The following is a 16,855-nucleotide window of genomic DNA, read 5'->3' as shown; positions in this document are numbered from 1 at the left end:
CATCAGAGCAATCGGATTAATTCGTGATCTAAGCTTGATTTTAGCGGATATACATGTGACTGAATGTGGTTTTTATTAAAAAATTGTCGTTCCCTTTATAAATAGATTTTAAGAAATAGCGTTCTCTTATTAAGTTCTATTTGGATTCACTCCAATAGTTGAGGTAAATAATTACACATAAATTCACTTATTATAAAATTATTTTTCGGCATACGGGCATTTACTAGTCTATGCTCATGACCTGGCACCCCAAAAAGTATAAACTTTTGGGAGTTTGTTCAAAACCTTAAATTAATACTTTAAAAAAAGTTAGAATAGTTATAGATGGACATTGGGTTCTAATTTTAAATTTTACAAAGTTTTCTTTGATCCATTTTTTAGTTCGGAGATATAGGAGTAATATAAGCATAACGTTGCAATATTTCACTTCTTGTGAGTATGGGATGATCCCATATTAAGAGCCAATCTAATACTTATATCAACTTTAATATTGCTTATTTGTAAAATTTAATAATTTTGGGCGAAAAAAATTTTTATTCATGAGCTAAGTCATATACAAATACTACGGTGGGCGATATTTGAAACAATTTGTATTATTTTTTCACTTTTTATGATAGACACTTTTTTAAATGTTTAAGTTTAGGCAACTCACCAGAAGGAGTGGGCCGCTTTTATCCCTCTTTGAACTTTATCCAAGTCTTATGAAGCACATACAGGTTTGCCAAATCAGGGCGAAATCAGATTCTCCCTTTTTTCGCAATGGCCAAATACAGCGTTAAGTCGACTCCAAATGTCCTGAAACGACTTCGACCCAAGAGGCACAGGTTCTAATAGTTATAATATACCTCTTGGCTTAGTCTTTATGACTGTCAATGTTCGCCTTTTTGTATTAAGGTCTTTAGTATAGATGTATATTTCGGTGACAAAATGCGACGCAGAATGCGACGAATCTCCAACATTTGTATGCATTCCAATGGAAGTCAGGGTTTCGGTCCAATAATTATGGATTTTAATTATATTTATTCGAAATAGATTCATATTTTACTATTAAATTATGATGCTACTAAGATTTAATCTTTCAAAATTATTGAATAATTTTAACTAAAAAGTACTTATTGGGGTTGTATGCTGTTTGATTTTAAGAGAAAGAATTTTGCAAAATTGAGTTTCTATATTTAATTAGGAATTTTTAAATATGATTTCTAATTCATTTGTGAAAACACTAATATCGACAATTTCAATCTTCAGCATGGTACTATCGTCTTTAAACCACAGTTAACAGTTATCAATTTTGAATCGATTTAGATTGCAATATTTAAATACACCAAAAAAAAAAAACATGTAGCATGTGGCTGTCAGTATCTAACTTTCACCTAAATGACAGCTAATCAATTAATGTGCAATTCAATTAATGCTGAAAACATGGTTTCAATATTTTTGAATAACTTGAACAGTTTTACAAAAGCATGTCATTTAAATTCAACATAGAGAAATAATATTTTGAACAATAATTTCATTAGATTAGATTTATTAAAACCCCATAATCATTTGTCATCATACAAATCATTTGCATTTTCATTATTGAATAACAAAATCAAAAAATCCAAAAAAATGAGGAAAACACAACATTGTTGTAATCAATTTACAATATTTATGTTTTACAACAACAAAATCTATTCATTTTCTTTTATTTTTTACAAATGTACCAAAACAACAACTACAATTGCAACAAAAAACCAAAAATTCAAAATAAATTCCAAATACCAATCAAAAATCACTTTAAAATTCAGGCTGTTAACACAAACACACGTAATAGAAGTCTTGGTCGTATGAGAAGGCAGCCGCCCCGTCATGGTATTGGTAAGTTATTTCTTACATTACGTTATCACCTCTAGCTCTATTTCTTACTTCATACACGCACACACAAATATCCAAATATCTTTAAATTTTTTTCCAATTGATTTGTTGATTCAAAAATATGAGTGTGTATTTTCATTTAATTTTATTGCTTTCATATCTTTAATGTCGTAATTTCACTTAAAATAAAACCACCTAAATTTCATATTTCTTGCACATTGTTATAATTTATTTATAATTCAATTGTAATTTTATAAAAAATATTTTTCACAATTTGTTTTTTCAATTTTAATGAAATGCATTAAAATACCCAAATTGATATTCGAATGTAAATGGTGCATGTTGCAACATATAAATATTGTCGATGTGTGAGTGTGTACTTTTCCAAAAGACTGAAAAAAGATAATATTTACCCTTTTTTATATTTGCAACATGCATTGTATGTGTAAGATAAATTATGCCATATTAGAAAAAAAAACAACGACCCACACTAAGATCTACATATGCAATAGGACCTCTTTACTCTTTTGTTTTTTTGAAAAATATGTACACATATTTGTAAAAGGCTTTTCTTTTGAACCTATTTTGAACCAGACATCAATTTGAATATCATGTTTATATGGCATATAAACAGAAGTCTGAGATTGAAAACTACTTTTTTGGAATGAGTTTATTGAGAACCCAAAATGGCAATACCTTGTACTATGCAATAATATTTTACATAACACTTAATGTAATAAATATATGTTTATTTTGTAAAACCCCGCAAAACATTAGTCGGACCTCGTAAACTATATATACAGGGTGAGATAAAAAAATCTGCAACAAAGTCAAACGCAATAATTTTTACATTTTTATACCCTCCACCATGGGTAGGAGGGTATATTAACTTTGTCATTCCGTTTGTAACACCTCTAAATATTCGTCGTAGACCCCATAAAGTATATATATTCATAATCAGCATAAAATTCTAAGACGATTTAGCGATGTCCGTCTGTCTGTCTGTCCGTCTGTCTGTCTGTCTGTCTGTCCGTCTGTCTGTCTGTTGAAATCACGATAGAGCCCACATTATTTGATGTAGACCTTTGAAATTTGGCACAAGTGTGTGTATTGTCCCTAGGATGGTTGGTATTGAAAATGAGATATCGGTCCACGTTCTGGTATAGTCCCCATATAACGGTACCTCCCAATATTCGGTATTTTGATGATTTATGCCACATTTTTTCACGGATTTATCTGAAAATTGGTATTTGTAGGTCATGACGGGTCCCTGAGCGTGTGGCAAAACATTGCATGTATAGGTCCACGTTTTGGTATAGCCCCCATATAACGGTACTTACCGATATTCGGTATTTTGATGATTTATGCCACATTTTTTCACGGATTTGTCTGAAAATTGGTATTTGTAGGTCACAACGGGTCCCTGAGCGTGTGGCAAAACATTCCATGTATAGGTCCACGTTCTGGTATAGTCCCCATATAACGGTACCTCCCGATATTCGGTATTTTGATGATTTATGCCACATTTTTTCACTGATTTGTGTAAAAGTTGGTATTTGTGGGTCATAATGGGTCCTAGTTCGTGTGGCGAAACATTGTAATTATAGGTGCACGTGTTGGTGTAGCCCCTATATAACGGTACCTCCCGATATTCGGCATTTTAATGTTTTTTGCCACATTTCTTCTAATGTTCTTTTACCCTAGGGTGGAGGGTATTAAAAGTTTGGCCCGGCCGAACTTATTGTTTTTTTACTTGTTTTTTTTTTTAATTTTATTGAATGAAAGCTAAAAATGGAAATAGCATCAAAGTTTAGAATAAGTTTAGATTTGTTTCAATTTGGTCACCTTTGGCACGAATTATGGCCTTCAAAAATGAAACCGTCACACGCTGCCCTAATGTTGCTCTGCGATATCTTGGTCCATTCGCGGCGAAGCGCTTGCTTAAGGTGATCGACACTTGGGTATGTTTTAGTGCCAACCTTGCTTTCCAAAATACTCCAGACACAATAGTCCAACGGATTGGTATCCGGAGATTTTTGTGGCCATTGTGCGCTGGAAATGAAGCGAGGTACCTCATTTTGTAACCATTCTTGGTTGGCGCGTGCTGAGTGCGATGGTACTGAGTCCTGTTGGAATGTCCAAGGTCTGCGGCCAAAATGTTTGCGTGCCCAAGGCTTTAATACACCCTCCAGAATGTTTTCGCCATAATATTCGGCATTTATTCTGATGCCATTCGATTAATACGAGCGGATAGCGACCATTGTCTGTTATGGCGGCACGATCATTATGTTTGTTTACAAACTGCTGGACAACGAATGTTTTCTCATCGGACGAATGTTTTACATCTGTTGCGGTGTAAGTTCTTGCACTTTTTGGAATTTCAATGGCTTGGGGTAAAGCTCATTTTTCAAAATTTGCCGAATGGAATATTGAGATATGTTCGGCTTACGAGCCATTTTTCGGCCACTACGACGCTGGTTTCGATCAAGTCGCTTCTTTACTTTTCGAACCATTTCTGCTGATGTTGCTGTTTTTTTCCGTCCACTTCCTTGACATCGGGCTACGCTACCAGTATCACGGTAACGAGCGATGGTACGAGACACATTTATTCACATTTAAATGCTGGAGTGCTCTAAAGATAGGCACTTGTGGTTTTCCACCTAAATATTAAGAAATCTCTCTATCACGCTTGAATTCCACCACGAATAACTTTTTTCTGAAAATTCTCACCAAAATGCTTATCAAGGAATTCTTGTTTTCCAGCGAAATTGATATACTCTAATCTGAGGCTCTAACAATACAGTAATTTGAGGATTACCCCGAAGTTAGGTTGTATTAATGAATTGCGGGACTTTAAACCATGTCATTAAAGCTAATTAAAACCTTCCTTTGTAGTAAATATGCCTTATGTGGGTTTCTAACAAATTTCTGCATATCCTTTCTTTGAAGTTATTATGGAAATCTTGAAAAATCTTTCCACAATGTCCCCTTGGACTACATCTGGATAGTTCTCTTATTAAACCATCCATGCAATAAAATTGTGGCATATACTCTCATGAGAGTTAATTTGTTCTAGAAAGTTTTAAGCTTAGAAGATATTTCGTCTCCCTCTCTCGTCTCCCTATCTCTCAGTTTAAGGTAAAAAGCGGTTGTGTTACATTGTCCAAATTGAGCTCCAAAAACTTAGTTTCAGAATTTTCATCTAAATATATATTTTCTACCATTTGCTTTATCTCAATTCAACGAAGGTCTGGTTTTCGTTGGATTCAACAACGGGTTTCTCTCCTTAAACCTATATAACAACGCTTAAAAATAGTGTTCCTTTGAGACTCTTCAATTTCGTTACTCTTTTATTGTTTATTTATTTATTTTTTTTTTTTTGTACCTATAAAAGCCAAATGTCTTCCCTTTTGTTGTTTACTACACCACAATATTTATGTATGATACCATTGTTCCCCAGTTTGGCTCCAGCAAAAATTGTCTTTTTGGATTCTTAAAAAATGTATATCTTTGAAGGACATATTTTTTTTAATTTCAAAAATTTTAAAATGAGCCTACCTCATGGAAAAATGTTAAACAAAAAATAATTTGTGTCTGGTCCTTGATATTGTTCTGTTCTTTTTTTACAAATATGTGTCACAAAATCTCCTCTTCACTATTTCCTCAATAAACACCTGTTTTGCTCAACTTTAAACCCCTTTCTCTCAATGTTAGTGCTCACCTAAATCATTTCAGATCGAAAAAGTTTACAAATAATAAAATACATTTCAAAAACATATAACATAGAAACATTTTACTCCGAAGCGTAAATATGTTGTTAGAAACAGTAAAATAATAGATGAAGTTTACTTTAAAAACTAAAACCAAAAATGCATTGAAAAAATCCTTGAAAAAGAGATTAATACAGCCAAAGTTCGCTTAATGCCTTGTTTTCAACGGTATTTTTAAAACATATAGATGTTATAGACCTCTGTATTCAGAATTTTATTTTAGCCATAATTGTTTCTTCCAAAAATTAGAGATAATATATTCACATTTAGAATGTGCTACATACTAACTTCAAACCCATTGTATAATAGTGAAATAGAAAATCCACACTTACTATAAATTTCAAAAACAACAACTGGATTTTTCGTAATTAATTCGATTCTATATATTCGATTACTAACTACTTGGTAAATTTTCTACTGGTTAGGGTAGGGTAGCCACTGCGTGTACGCCAGATATCATTTTACAATGCGGCCCTATTTTTTAGGGCTTACTTCTTAAAATGTCACCGAGTTATTTTATCTGCGACACAGACTCAATATATATCTAGAACCATACCAGGCTCAAATATACTTAGTAATATACCTAAGCGACCCAAATTATTTAAACTTCAATATGATGTTTATACCCCTGGAATGTTTCCCCCCCTTTAGCGTATAAGAAAACATAGAGATAGACAATGAGCATTTTTTGCTTCAATTATTTCAATTACTATGAATGATTTCTCTTAGTTTTTTTTTAATGTCTTTTGATTCATAACTTTCAAATTACTTAGTCAATAATGATAATAATTTCCTTTATGCAAAGATCCTTTTTTAAATAAAAAACAATACTTGATTTGATGTGTGTTCTTTTCCACCCTAATAATTGATTATAAATATTATGCAATAAAGAACAATTTATATGCTTTGTCCCATTACGATTTTTTGTTTGTTTAGAGATGAGTCCCGAGGAGAACAAGTACCATAATTACAACAACTATAATGAAAACTTCATATTTTCTGGAGGTAAAACTTCTACATAATTCTAAATACATATACTGCCACCCTTAAGAGAATACTAACATTATGGGGAACCATAAGAATATAACTAGGTTACATATATACTAACAATATGTCATTATATCATTCATTCATCTAGTCTTAATACAAATGAAAAAGTCTATTAGAAATTATATTTTCATCATGGCAAGCACTAATCATTCTTTCATCCCGAACTATCATAACTAAACTAATCTGTCATCCCAACACTCATCCATTTTACCAGATTTATTTGACTATTATTTTATTATTTCAATAAATAATATATTGATGTTGACTTTTTGTATGAGATTTAACTTTGTCCATGAAGTGAGTATCTAATGATCAAAATAGAACACACGCTGTACAGTACATAACCAACAATTGTTCTGATCTCCAGGAGGGCTATGTGTCGATCATTGAGTCTATATAAACATCGCTTTTATACGATAGGTATTAGCTATTCAATATCAACTAAGTACACACAATGAACAAATAAATTACATTTTTTAACTGTTTCTCATCCTGCATTGAATAAACTACAATCCTGCAAATTTGCCCATAATTACATACAAGCAGTCTCCAAATTTTCTGAAGATAGTAAAATTTTAAAAGGTTCCGGAGATGAAACTATTTACTCTACCAAAATGTCCACTACTCAACATTAACCATAAAAAGCGGGAGTTTCAAACTGCTGTCCCAAAAATTATTTAAAATCCTGTTGGTGCTCAGTGCTTAAACTTTTGAATCTCCCCACCTTTCTGCTATGGGAACCGCTAATTGTTTAGAAAATATATCGGATATCATCAGATTACTTTGATTCTGGAAGTACTGTTATATGGGACATAGATATGAACCGATCCCGTACAATATTGCAACCATTTCTACAAAAACTGAAGGATAAACCTAAAATAGTGTGAACTCGTGACTTCAACAGAAAAACAGTCATTGTAAAATCGACTTTGAATTTTATCCCAACAGGATAATTCATGAATAGGCTATAAATACAGGGTGAAAAGCCATAGTTCTTACTTTTTTTAAATTTTATTGATTGAAAGCAAAAAATGACGGAAATAGCATCAAATTTTAGAATAATTTTAGATTTATTCGAATTGGTATCCTTTGGCACGAATTATGGCCTTCAAACGGCCAATGAAACCGTCACTTGCTGCCCGAATGTTGATCTGCGGTATTTTGGCCCATTCCCGGCGAACGCTTGCTTGAGATGAGCGACACTTTGGTATTTTTTAATGTTTTCTCATCAAATCAAATCAAATTCGACAGTTCACCACTTTCGGCCGAGCGAAGCAACTTTTTAGCTCTTTTGAGACTATTTTCTTTCTGTTGCGGTGTAAGTTCTTGCACTTTTTAGAATTTCAATGGCTTTACCCCGAGCTTATTTTTCAATATTTGCTGAATGGAATATTGCGATATGTTCGGCTTACGAGCCATTTTTCGGCCACTGCGGGTTTCGATCAATTCGATTCCTTACTTTTGGAATCAATTCTGCTGATGTTGCTGTTTTCTTCCGTCCACTTCCTTGACGTCGGGCTACACTACCAGTATCACGGTAACGAGCGATGGTACGAGACACAAAAGATTTATTCATATTTAAATGCTGGAGTGCTCTAACGATAGCCACTTGTGGTCTCCCAGCCAATTATAAAGAAATCACTCTACCATGCTTTAATTCCATCACGAATAACTTTTTTTCTGGAAAATTCACACCAAAATGCTTTTGTACGCTTGTAAACAATATAATGAGCTGTCACCGGAATAATTTTAACAGCTGTCGGACGAGTGGCTCAGAAATGACAGCAGTCTGAAGTTAGTTGAAATTTTTTCATCTCACCCTTTAGATATATCTGATGGAATATTTGTATTCTTATCTCTATAAAAAATGTTGAAAAGGACTGGGGAATATAAACTCAAATAACGCTAACACTAATAAACTGTATGTAATGTCTCAAAAACTGTTCCAATATTTATTGGACAAATTTAGGCGATAATAGCACTAGTGAGTCACAACTTTACCTAAACAGAAACTGTGTGATGAGAAATAGTATGTTCTATGTGTATATATCCAATTGTTAAAACACATTAGAAATTCTGAGCCGTGAAAACAGGATGACATTTACAACAAATACTCTATAAGGGTAATCATTTCACATTTTGATTGAAATTTTAAACAATTCACAAGCGGGATTAATTTCAAGTATATAAATATTTATTTCCTATTTTTATGGTGGACTCCAGTTAAAATTATATTTTGCAAATTTTCAAAATTCATATATCTACGTTTTTAGTTTACAATAAATTATGTGCTTCTATGGTAAAGTTAAATCTCATATAAATTCCCAGACCCTCTGACTTTTTTCGAACTAAAAAAAAATTGATGTTCTCTCTTGTGTTTCCATTGTACTCTGTTTTCAATTGTATTCACTTATTTATCTTTGCCTTTTGTGGCAATACATTTTTCTGTTTTCTCTTTTCGTTTCATTTTTGCAGTAACTCAACAACACCGTTCCAATAGTCCACAACACTCCAGTTCGGCTTCATCGCCTGTTATGTCAAATAGTAGTTCTAGTCCAGCACCACCATCCAGCAGTCCATCACCACAAGAGAGCCCCAAGAATTGTAGTTATATATATCGTGATTGATTGATCACTAATACCAAATCAATGCCACTAATCAAAACAACATCCAACAATACAACCACAACAACAGCAGCAGATGCAGATGCAAATGCAGCAACAGACTCAGTGGCACCCGAAGCAGGAACAAGTGAGGCCACTAATGCTGAAACTGCAAACGCAACAGCAAAAACCATAGATGAGCAGAGATCTTCTGCAACAATGCCACTTTGTAAAACAACAACTACAACAAAAAACAACACTGCCAAAAAGACAAACGAAACAGCTAAAACTACAGCAACAACAAAAACAACTACTAATCACAATAAGCTAGAAATGAAACGTAACAGACACCATAGACACCACAATCACCATAACCAACATCATCACAACAACAACACAAACAGTAATCGAAGACATAAAAGCTCGTTGGCTAAATCCGTTCCTGCCACACCTGTACAAGTAAATCCCACAACGAATCATTTTGTGCCCTCCTCTACCGATTACAATGACGACGATGACGAACCGGAACCCGTCTACACTGATGGTTATCTCTATACACCACCCTATTCATATCCAATTTTTTCTTTAAACTATCAACAACACAGCAATCAGCAGAACAGTTCCCAATATCACGGTATGGAACAGCAGCAACAACAATATTCCAATGAATATCAACCTCATCAACACCACCACCAACAGCAATCGCAGCGCCAACTGGAGGATGAGGAAGAAATATTTCGTGAGGCCTGTTCCGATCAACACCCACTAGAACTAGCTCCAGACCATGAAGATGACTCATCCTCATTGGCCATGATAACACCACCCCCACCCTATGATACGCCCTACAGAAAACAGCAACAGCAACAACAACGCTCATCATCTTTGCAACATCATTCGAGTAAATCGAAGCATTCTTCATCGCATCATTCTGGCCCACATTATAGCAATTATAACTCCTCATCGTATGCCTCAGCTAAATCACGTTCCGATATGCCGCCACAAGCTCGTAAATATCTTTTCAACAATCGCGAAACGTTTACCATTAGTTCCTCGAATGGCAATTCCAGTTCAAATTCCATACATCAACAGCCTCTGCAATCGACCTCGTTGGCGGGCACCCTAACCAGTGCCATAACTCCCACTAAATTGAGTGCAGCTGCCGCAGCCATGTTTGCAGCGCCACAAATGGTACATCTAAATCGTAAATGGTCGAATCTGCATCGTAAACGACGGCGACGCAATAGCAGCTCCGGGGATTCCAAAGAACTGGATAAATTGGTACTGCAGTCAGTAGATTGGGATGAAAATGATATTTATTGACAGCTTCAGAAAAGTATTACCACATTTCATTTATTATAAAATATAGAACAGACACACACAAACACATCAAGAGAAAAAACACAACAACAACAACAACAGTAACCAAATTTCCTTATACACACATACCCAAAATAAAGAACACAGCAGGCTGAATATGGCGATGATGAAAAAAAAATTATAATTAGGCTTAAACAAATCAAGTATTTCAAATCCCAGAAATTATAAGTATTCATATTTCACAAAATTATTGATCATATATTGAAGAACTTTTGTGTTTAGTTTGAAAAGCACTGGCACTTATAGAAAAAACCAATTGCAAAATCAACATGTCGTAGTTCGAATAATAAAATTTCCCTTTAATTTCTTTCATAAAGTTTTTAATTTTAGAAGAAAGGAAAAAGCGCCCATTGAAAATATTTATGTTTAGTTGCCATTGTATTTCAATAAAACTCTTTCAATATTTAAATAAATGCATAGTAATCACAACTGATTGAACTGTCGGTATTCCAATAAATCTAAATAACCATTCATTTACATACTGATATGTAAAGACATTTTCATAAAGACTATTTCCAATATTACAATATGTTATTGTAAATTTGAAGAAAGCATTCCAATGGTTTTATCAAAAGACAAAGGAAATCCCCTTATTAAATCGTTCTTGACAAACCTGTTATTAAAGTTTTTTTGCAAAATCGTTTTCCGATTTTTAAAGAAATTGAGTATTCTTTTTCTACGAAAGTTTTGTAACGTTCTAACATTTAGCCATTAAAATAATGAAATCAACGAAAAAATTAAGCAAAATTTAATGTTAAACTCAAAATTCAAAAAAGCTAAATTTTAAATGTAATAAATATAATTGCTCACTAAAATTACCTTCCTAAATGTCATTATGTGCCATATTTACAAAATGCCAAGTGCTTTTCAAAATTCCTTTTGTTCTTCATTTTTTTTAAAGAAATAATCCTACTCATACATAATTTTTATACATGATCAATTTTAATAAAATTCTTACTGCAATTATTTTCACTCCATATACTTTCAATACAATTCACACCCACTTTTTTCAATGAAGAAAATTAGACCAACAAATATTTAAAATTCAATTACACAAACCTTCGCAGACGAGAATCGACTTGAATTAAAGACACTTCGTTGAGGACTTCAATTATATACACTAATCTAAAGGCCAGTTTCCACATCGTGTTAAGGTAAGGCCACATTGGACAAATACTTGACGAAAAATGTCATATATTTCTCTGACCACCACATCTTATTTGACGGCAAATAGGGAAAACAAAATTATTTGCCAAAAAATAAAAATTTGACTAGTGTGCTAATGATGTGAACGCTCTTGATCAATGTTTTTCCTTTACATTTATTTGACCGATCAAATGTTTTGTAAAGTTAAATAAGGGAAAATATCGGTTGAAAACATTGTCGCAGTTTTAATATAATTGAAAAGTGTTCTCTTCACACTAAATGCTATCACCGTTTATCTTCGAAGAAAACTCGCATCACCAGATGTCGTCTATATCGTTTCATGGGTATGCGTGAACATATTATTTCGGATTTATCTCAAAGCCAAAAATTTATGAGCTACTAGTATAAAATTGAATTTACAGGTCGATAAACGTAAATTAAATAAGAAAACAACAACTGCTGTTGATGCAACCTGACCGTTTAGACCGTTCCATCAATTTCCAACTATTATTCAATAATTCCATAAAAACTTCATTATACTCTAAGTCACAGTTAGACAGAGATTGTCCTCTTCGTAAACTATCATATGTGTGTTTTGTGTTTTCGTTACTCAGAGTGATTAGAATTTTCTACACATTTCTTTTAAAAAATTATAACAATGTATCCTCTAAGTAAATATCCTTAATAAAGGACGTTGTCAGTTCTCTTTTTTGGTACCGTTTATATATCAAACTAGAAGTAAAAGCGATTTGGTCGGCAAGGGCTAGACGAGATTAAAATCAAGTGCAGGTATATACGTTTATCTTTAGATTTTGTATTTATAGTTGCCAACCTAAGAAAAATACTTGTGAATAATTATATTCAGTTTCCGAAATTGCATTAGACGTTTGTCATAGTTTCAAATTGTTGTGCAGTCTTTCCAATTACTTTTCCAATTACTTTCTCGAAATGATTAAATTTGTTCCAAACTTCCATCGTTCATTGGTTTTAATGTTACGAATTCTTTCCGCCTAAAAGTATACTTGTCACACAATACCTTTCCTTTGATGAAATATTCAAAAAATCTGTGCATCTACATTTAAATAGTCAATCCCATTTTTTGTTAAAGATTGTGTGCTTTTCTCCTGTTTTAAAAACTACTTAATAGAAGAAAAAAATTCTGACATTGTCGAAGAGGATTTCAACATTTTTATTGAAAAAAAAAACAAACTTCAGATAAATAATTTGATTTATTTTTCATCGTCGTCGGAACACATTTTAATGCATAGACACCACACACCTCTCACCCTTTATAACATTAATCTTAGGACAGTTAGGTATAATCACAGCGTTGGGGATTTACAATTGTATATACATACATACTTACATCATATAGATTATTTAGTTATGTTAAAACAATAATACGCCTATATTATTACAAAGACAACAAAACTGCAAAGTCAGGCAGCAAACAAATGTTAATCAGTGATTATTTATACATTGCAAATTAATAATCCCAGCAAAATAATAAAATAAAATGACACAAATATTTATAAAATGCAGAACATTTTGAAATAATTTTTTAATATAAAACAAAACTCTTTATACACATTGATTTTTAAACAAATAAAAACGAATGATTTATTACAGATATTTTTAAAGAAAATGCATTTGGTTATCATTTATTTATAACATGTTTACTTTTTTGCTAAATATTTTTATTGATTTGAACAAATATTAACAGTTTAGAAGATATAAACAATTTAGATAAACTTTTGCCAGAAATGAAAACAAAAAAATATTTCTTAAAGACAGCATAAAAACAACAAAAGGAAATTATCCATACAAAGAAAATGTATTCTACAAAAGCAAATACAAAACAAGAAAAACAACAAAACTCCAGTAGAACTAAGATTCTTGAGAAATTCCCTTAGTATAACTGAACAGAATGGAAGCTTAACAATTCAAAATAAACAAAAAACATTTTGTAAAAATATTAAACAATTTGCTAAGCAAAATTGATTAAACCAGAAAATGTTATTAAAACAAGCTAAGAAATAATACCATTAAATTATGATTTAAACAAAAAAGCAAATACCAAATAATTTATTAATACAAAACTTGTTAATGCTAAATTATATTAAAAATAAAATAAAGAAACACAAAACAACTTTTGTAATTAAACTTGTACATTTTACATTTATATATATAGCATACAAAATATAAGAGAAACAACTACAAATTTAAAAGAAAATATACATACATATATAACAAAATCACAACTCATTATAGAAAACTCATAAATTCTAAGGTAGAAAAAAATATATATTTAACAAACCAAACAAAGAAAAAAATACAAAATTTACATAGTAGCAGTAGTTTTAGCCGCGTTTTTTACAAAAATTAAATTATTAATAAACCACACAAGAAAAATAAAAAAAAAACAAAACAAAAATTTACATTTATAAATTATTAAACAGAAGAAAAAAAATCGAAGAAAATGATAACTAAAAAAATACTAAATCCAGACTTAATAAAACAAAACAATCTATGACAAGTGGAAATAAAACATTCATTCACTCAATCACATCCCTCAACATTACAATACCCCAATTTCAATATATACGAGAAAACAACAAAACCAGAACACTTCTTTTTGAAATTAGTAATGTTATTTAACCAAATAGAATTTTATATATACTTATATTACATACCTATACATTTATATATACATATATGAAAGAAATATTATAAAGCTGAAAATCCATTACAGTTATTTATGAATCAACTATTGACTTAGATAACACGTTACTTTTATAGAAAACTTTAGACTTAGAAGAGTATTGAGAAATTGGCTAAGCAACTTATCTAATAACGAGCGGAACGTGCAGGGGGTGTATTGGTACTGAAGTAAAATTCAAAAACAAAACTGTTTAAAATATATTTCATATTCGTCTTCTACTTGGTAAACGAAGGTTTCCTCATATCAAAACCAATAAAAAGCCATCCGAAATGGTTTCCATATAACGCAAGCCTAAAATATTTGCCTCAAACCTGGGACATATTTCCACAACGAGTTCAAGTTACTTTTTAGTAGTTCCAACAATAATTCCTATAAATTTAAGAAGGGTCATATAATGCTTTTAACTTTTTAGTACAGATTTTATAAAAACTATATCTAAAATGTCTTGCAAAGTCCTTGCAAAAATGCTCCCTAATAAAGAACGTCGTTAAATAAAGAACTAGATATTCGCCTATTATATTTGCCTCAAACCTAGAACATATATCCAAAATGAGTTCAAGTTACTTTTTAGTAGCTCCAACAAAAATTCCTAGAACTTTAAGATCGTGCAATGCTATTAAATTTTTAGTTCAGATTTATAAAGACTGTATCTAAAATGTTTTGCAAAGCCGCTCTTTGATAAAGAACGTTATTAAATCATGAGCTAGGTAATCGCCCTATACATCGTGAATTATGGTTGCTGAGCCAATCGATAGCTTCCGTTTTGTGCAGTGAATGAGAACGTAATAAAAAGGGATGATGTCATGTGAGTTTATCTGGCACATGCGGAGACCACCTGTTTTTATGATATCGAGGTAATTCTTGTTTGAAGCCTAATTAAGAGGAAGTTTCGCTCATATGTGGATTTGCACAGAAAGAATTTTGAATATACCCCAATTGTTATTGTTCGGTCTCGACAAAACGAAGTAGTTTTGGCACAAATATCATTCGGGTAGTGCAGAATAACAACAGATAAGTGTTGGAAAAATAAATAAGTTCTCGGTCAATCAAGGAGTTTCTATAATTGAGCAATAAGCCTTTGATAAGGAATATTTCGATTTCGTTCATATACATCAATACCTAGCACTACCCACGAAGCCAGATATCCAAAGAACAAAATATAAACATTTTCCACTAAAACTAACGACAACTAACAGTTCCTTTTTGGGGAACGGGTGCGTTTGTCCGGATCAAGGCAAATCTGTGTTTCTTTCTAAGCCGAGATTCCTGTTTCGGCCATTTTACGAAACTGAGTTTCACATTAATCATGGTAAATGTCGTTTCTAGCACATTCGTTCCAGCGATATATTGATTCAATATAAACAGAACTTCATGTAAGTCCCTGATAAAGAGTTTGCTTATTACATTTGTACAGCATTTCTAGGAATCGTTCCAAAAAAAACATTCCCTTATATGAATCTGAGCTTTTATCTCTAAAAAAAATTTATAAATATTTTTTTTTTTTTGCACAACAATACCAATTGTCCGCTATATATAAATATTTTACATGCTGTTATACAAAACCACCCCTTGACAGACATTCGATCTCTGTAACAGTGACAACACAAGCCCTCGATAGAAGTTGTGGCATAAATTTCCAATCTCTTCTTTAATATTGCCTCTAAAAATTAACTAATAGCAATTAAATATATATAAATATATTAAAAATTATAACATTTAAGTTTGTTGATTTTTTATTCTAACTTATTTAAGTGCTTATTACCTTGACTCCTTATGAATAACTATTTTGTTATTAACTTATTGAAATTGTATTTATTTTTCGTTTGTTATTCTTTTAACAAATTTGTCATTAAATGCATTATCATCTTTATTATGAAAAAAAGGAAACAATACAAATTTAAAACAACAACAACAAAAATACTCATCCATACGTTTAAGTAGTGTTAAATATTTTTAAAATTATAAGCTATACCGAGGTTTTTGACAAAAAAAAAAAAACAAAAATCAATATATGAGAACGTATACTTTGGTTAAATTTACAATAAACTAAAATACAAACCACAAGCAACAAGTTGAGTTAATATCGATGATAAAATTCAAACTCCAGAGGAAAACGAAGAAGAACAACAACAAAAGGTTATTGCAATTATTTTTATCAAATAATAACAAATTATGTGCCATACTTGAAGAAGATAAACAACATGATCAGCAAAAAAACGTAATTATAATGATTCATGAATTAACATTTAATATTAAATGAAGACGAAAAACGCTTTATAATTTTAATTTTCGCTATTTAATTATTACATACTTACATACATTTACACTTA

General features: G+C 31.7%; 1 protein-coding gene across 1 annotated transcript in view; it reads left to right on the top strand.

The window, feature by feature from the left end:
- Positions 1-16,529, top strand: part of LOC101888412 (semaphorin-1A) — a 620,253-nt gene extending 603,724 nt beyond the window's left edge. Inside the window, 2 exon segments of the mRNA XM_059128225.1 lie at positions 1,791-1,860; positions 9,153-16,529. Coding sequence (XP_058984208.1) covers positions 1,791-1,860; positions 9,153-10,600 — 1,518 coding nt within the window. The 3' untranslated portion in view covers positions 10,601-16,529.
- The last annotated feature ends 326 nt before the right edge of the window (positions 16,530-16,855 follow it).

This window comes from Musca domestica, unplaced genomic scaffold (genome assembly GCF_030504385.1).
Source record: "Musca domestica strain aabys unplaced genomic scaffold, Musca_domestica.polishedcontigs.V.1.1 5, whole genome shotgun sequence".
Classification (NCBI taxonomy): domain Eukaryota; kingdom Metazoa; phylum Arthropoda; class Insecta; order Diptera; family Muscidae; genus Musca; species Musca domestica.
The sequence above is the reverse complement of the archived record's forward strand: the minus strand, read 5'-3'. Positions and strand labels throughout refer to the sequence as shown.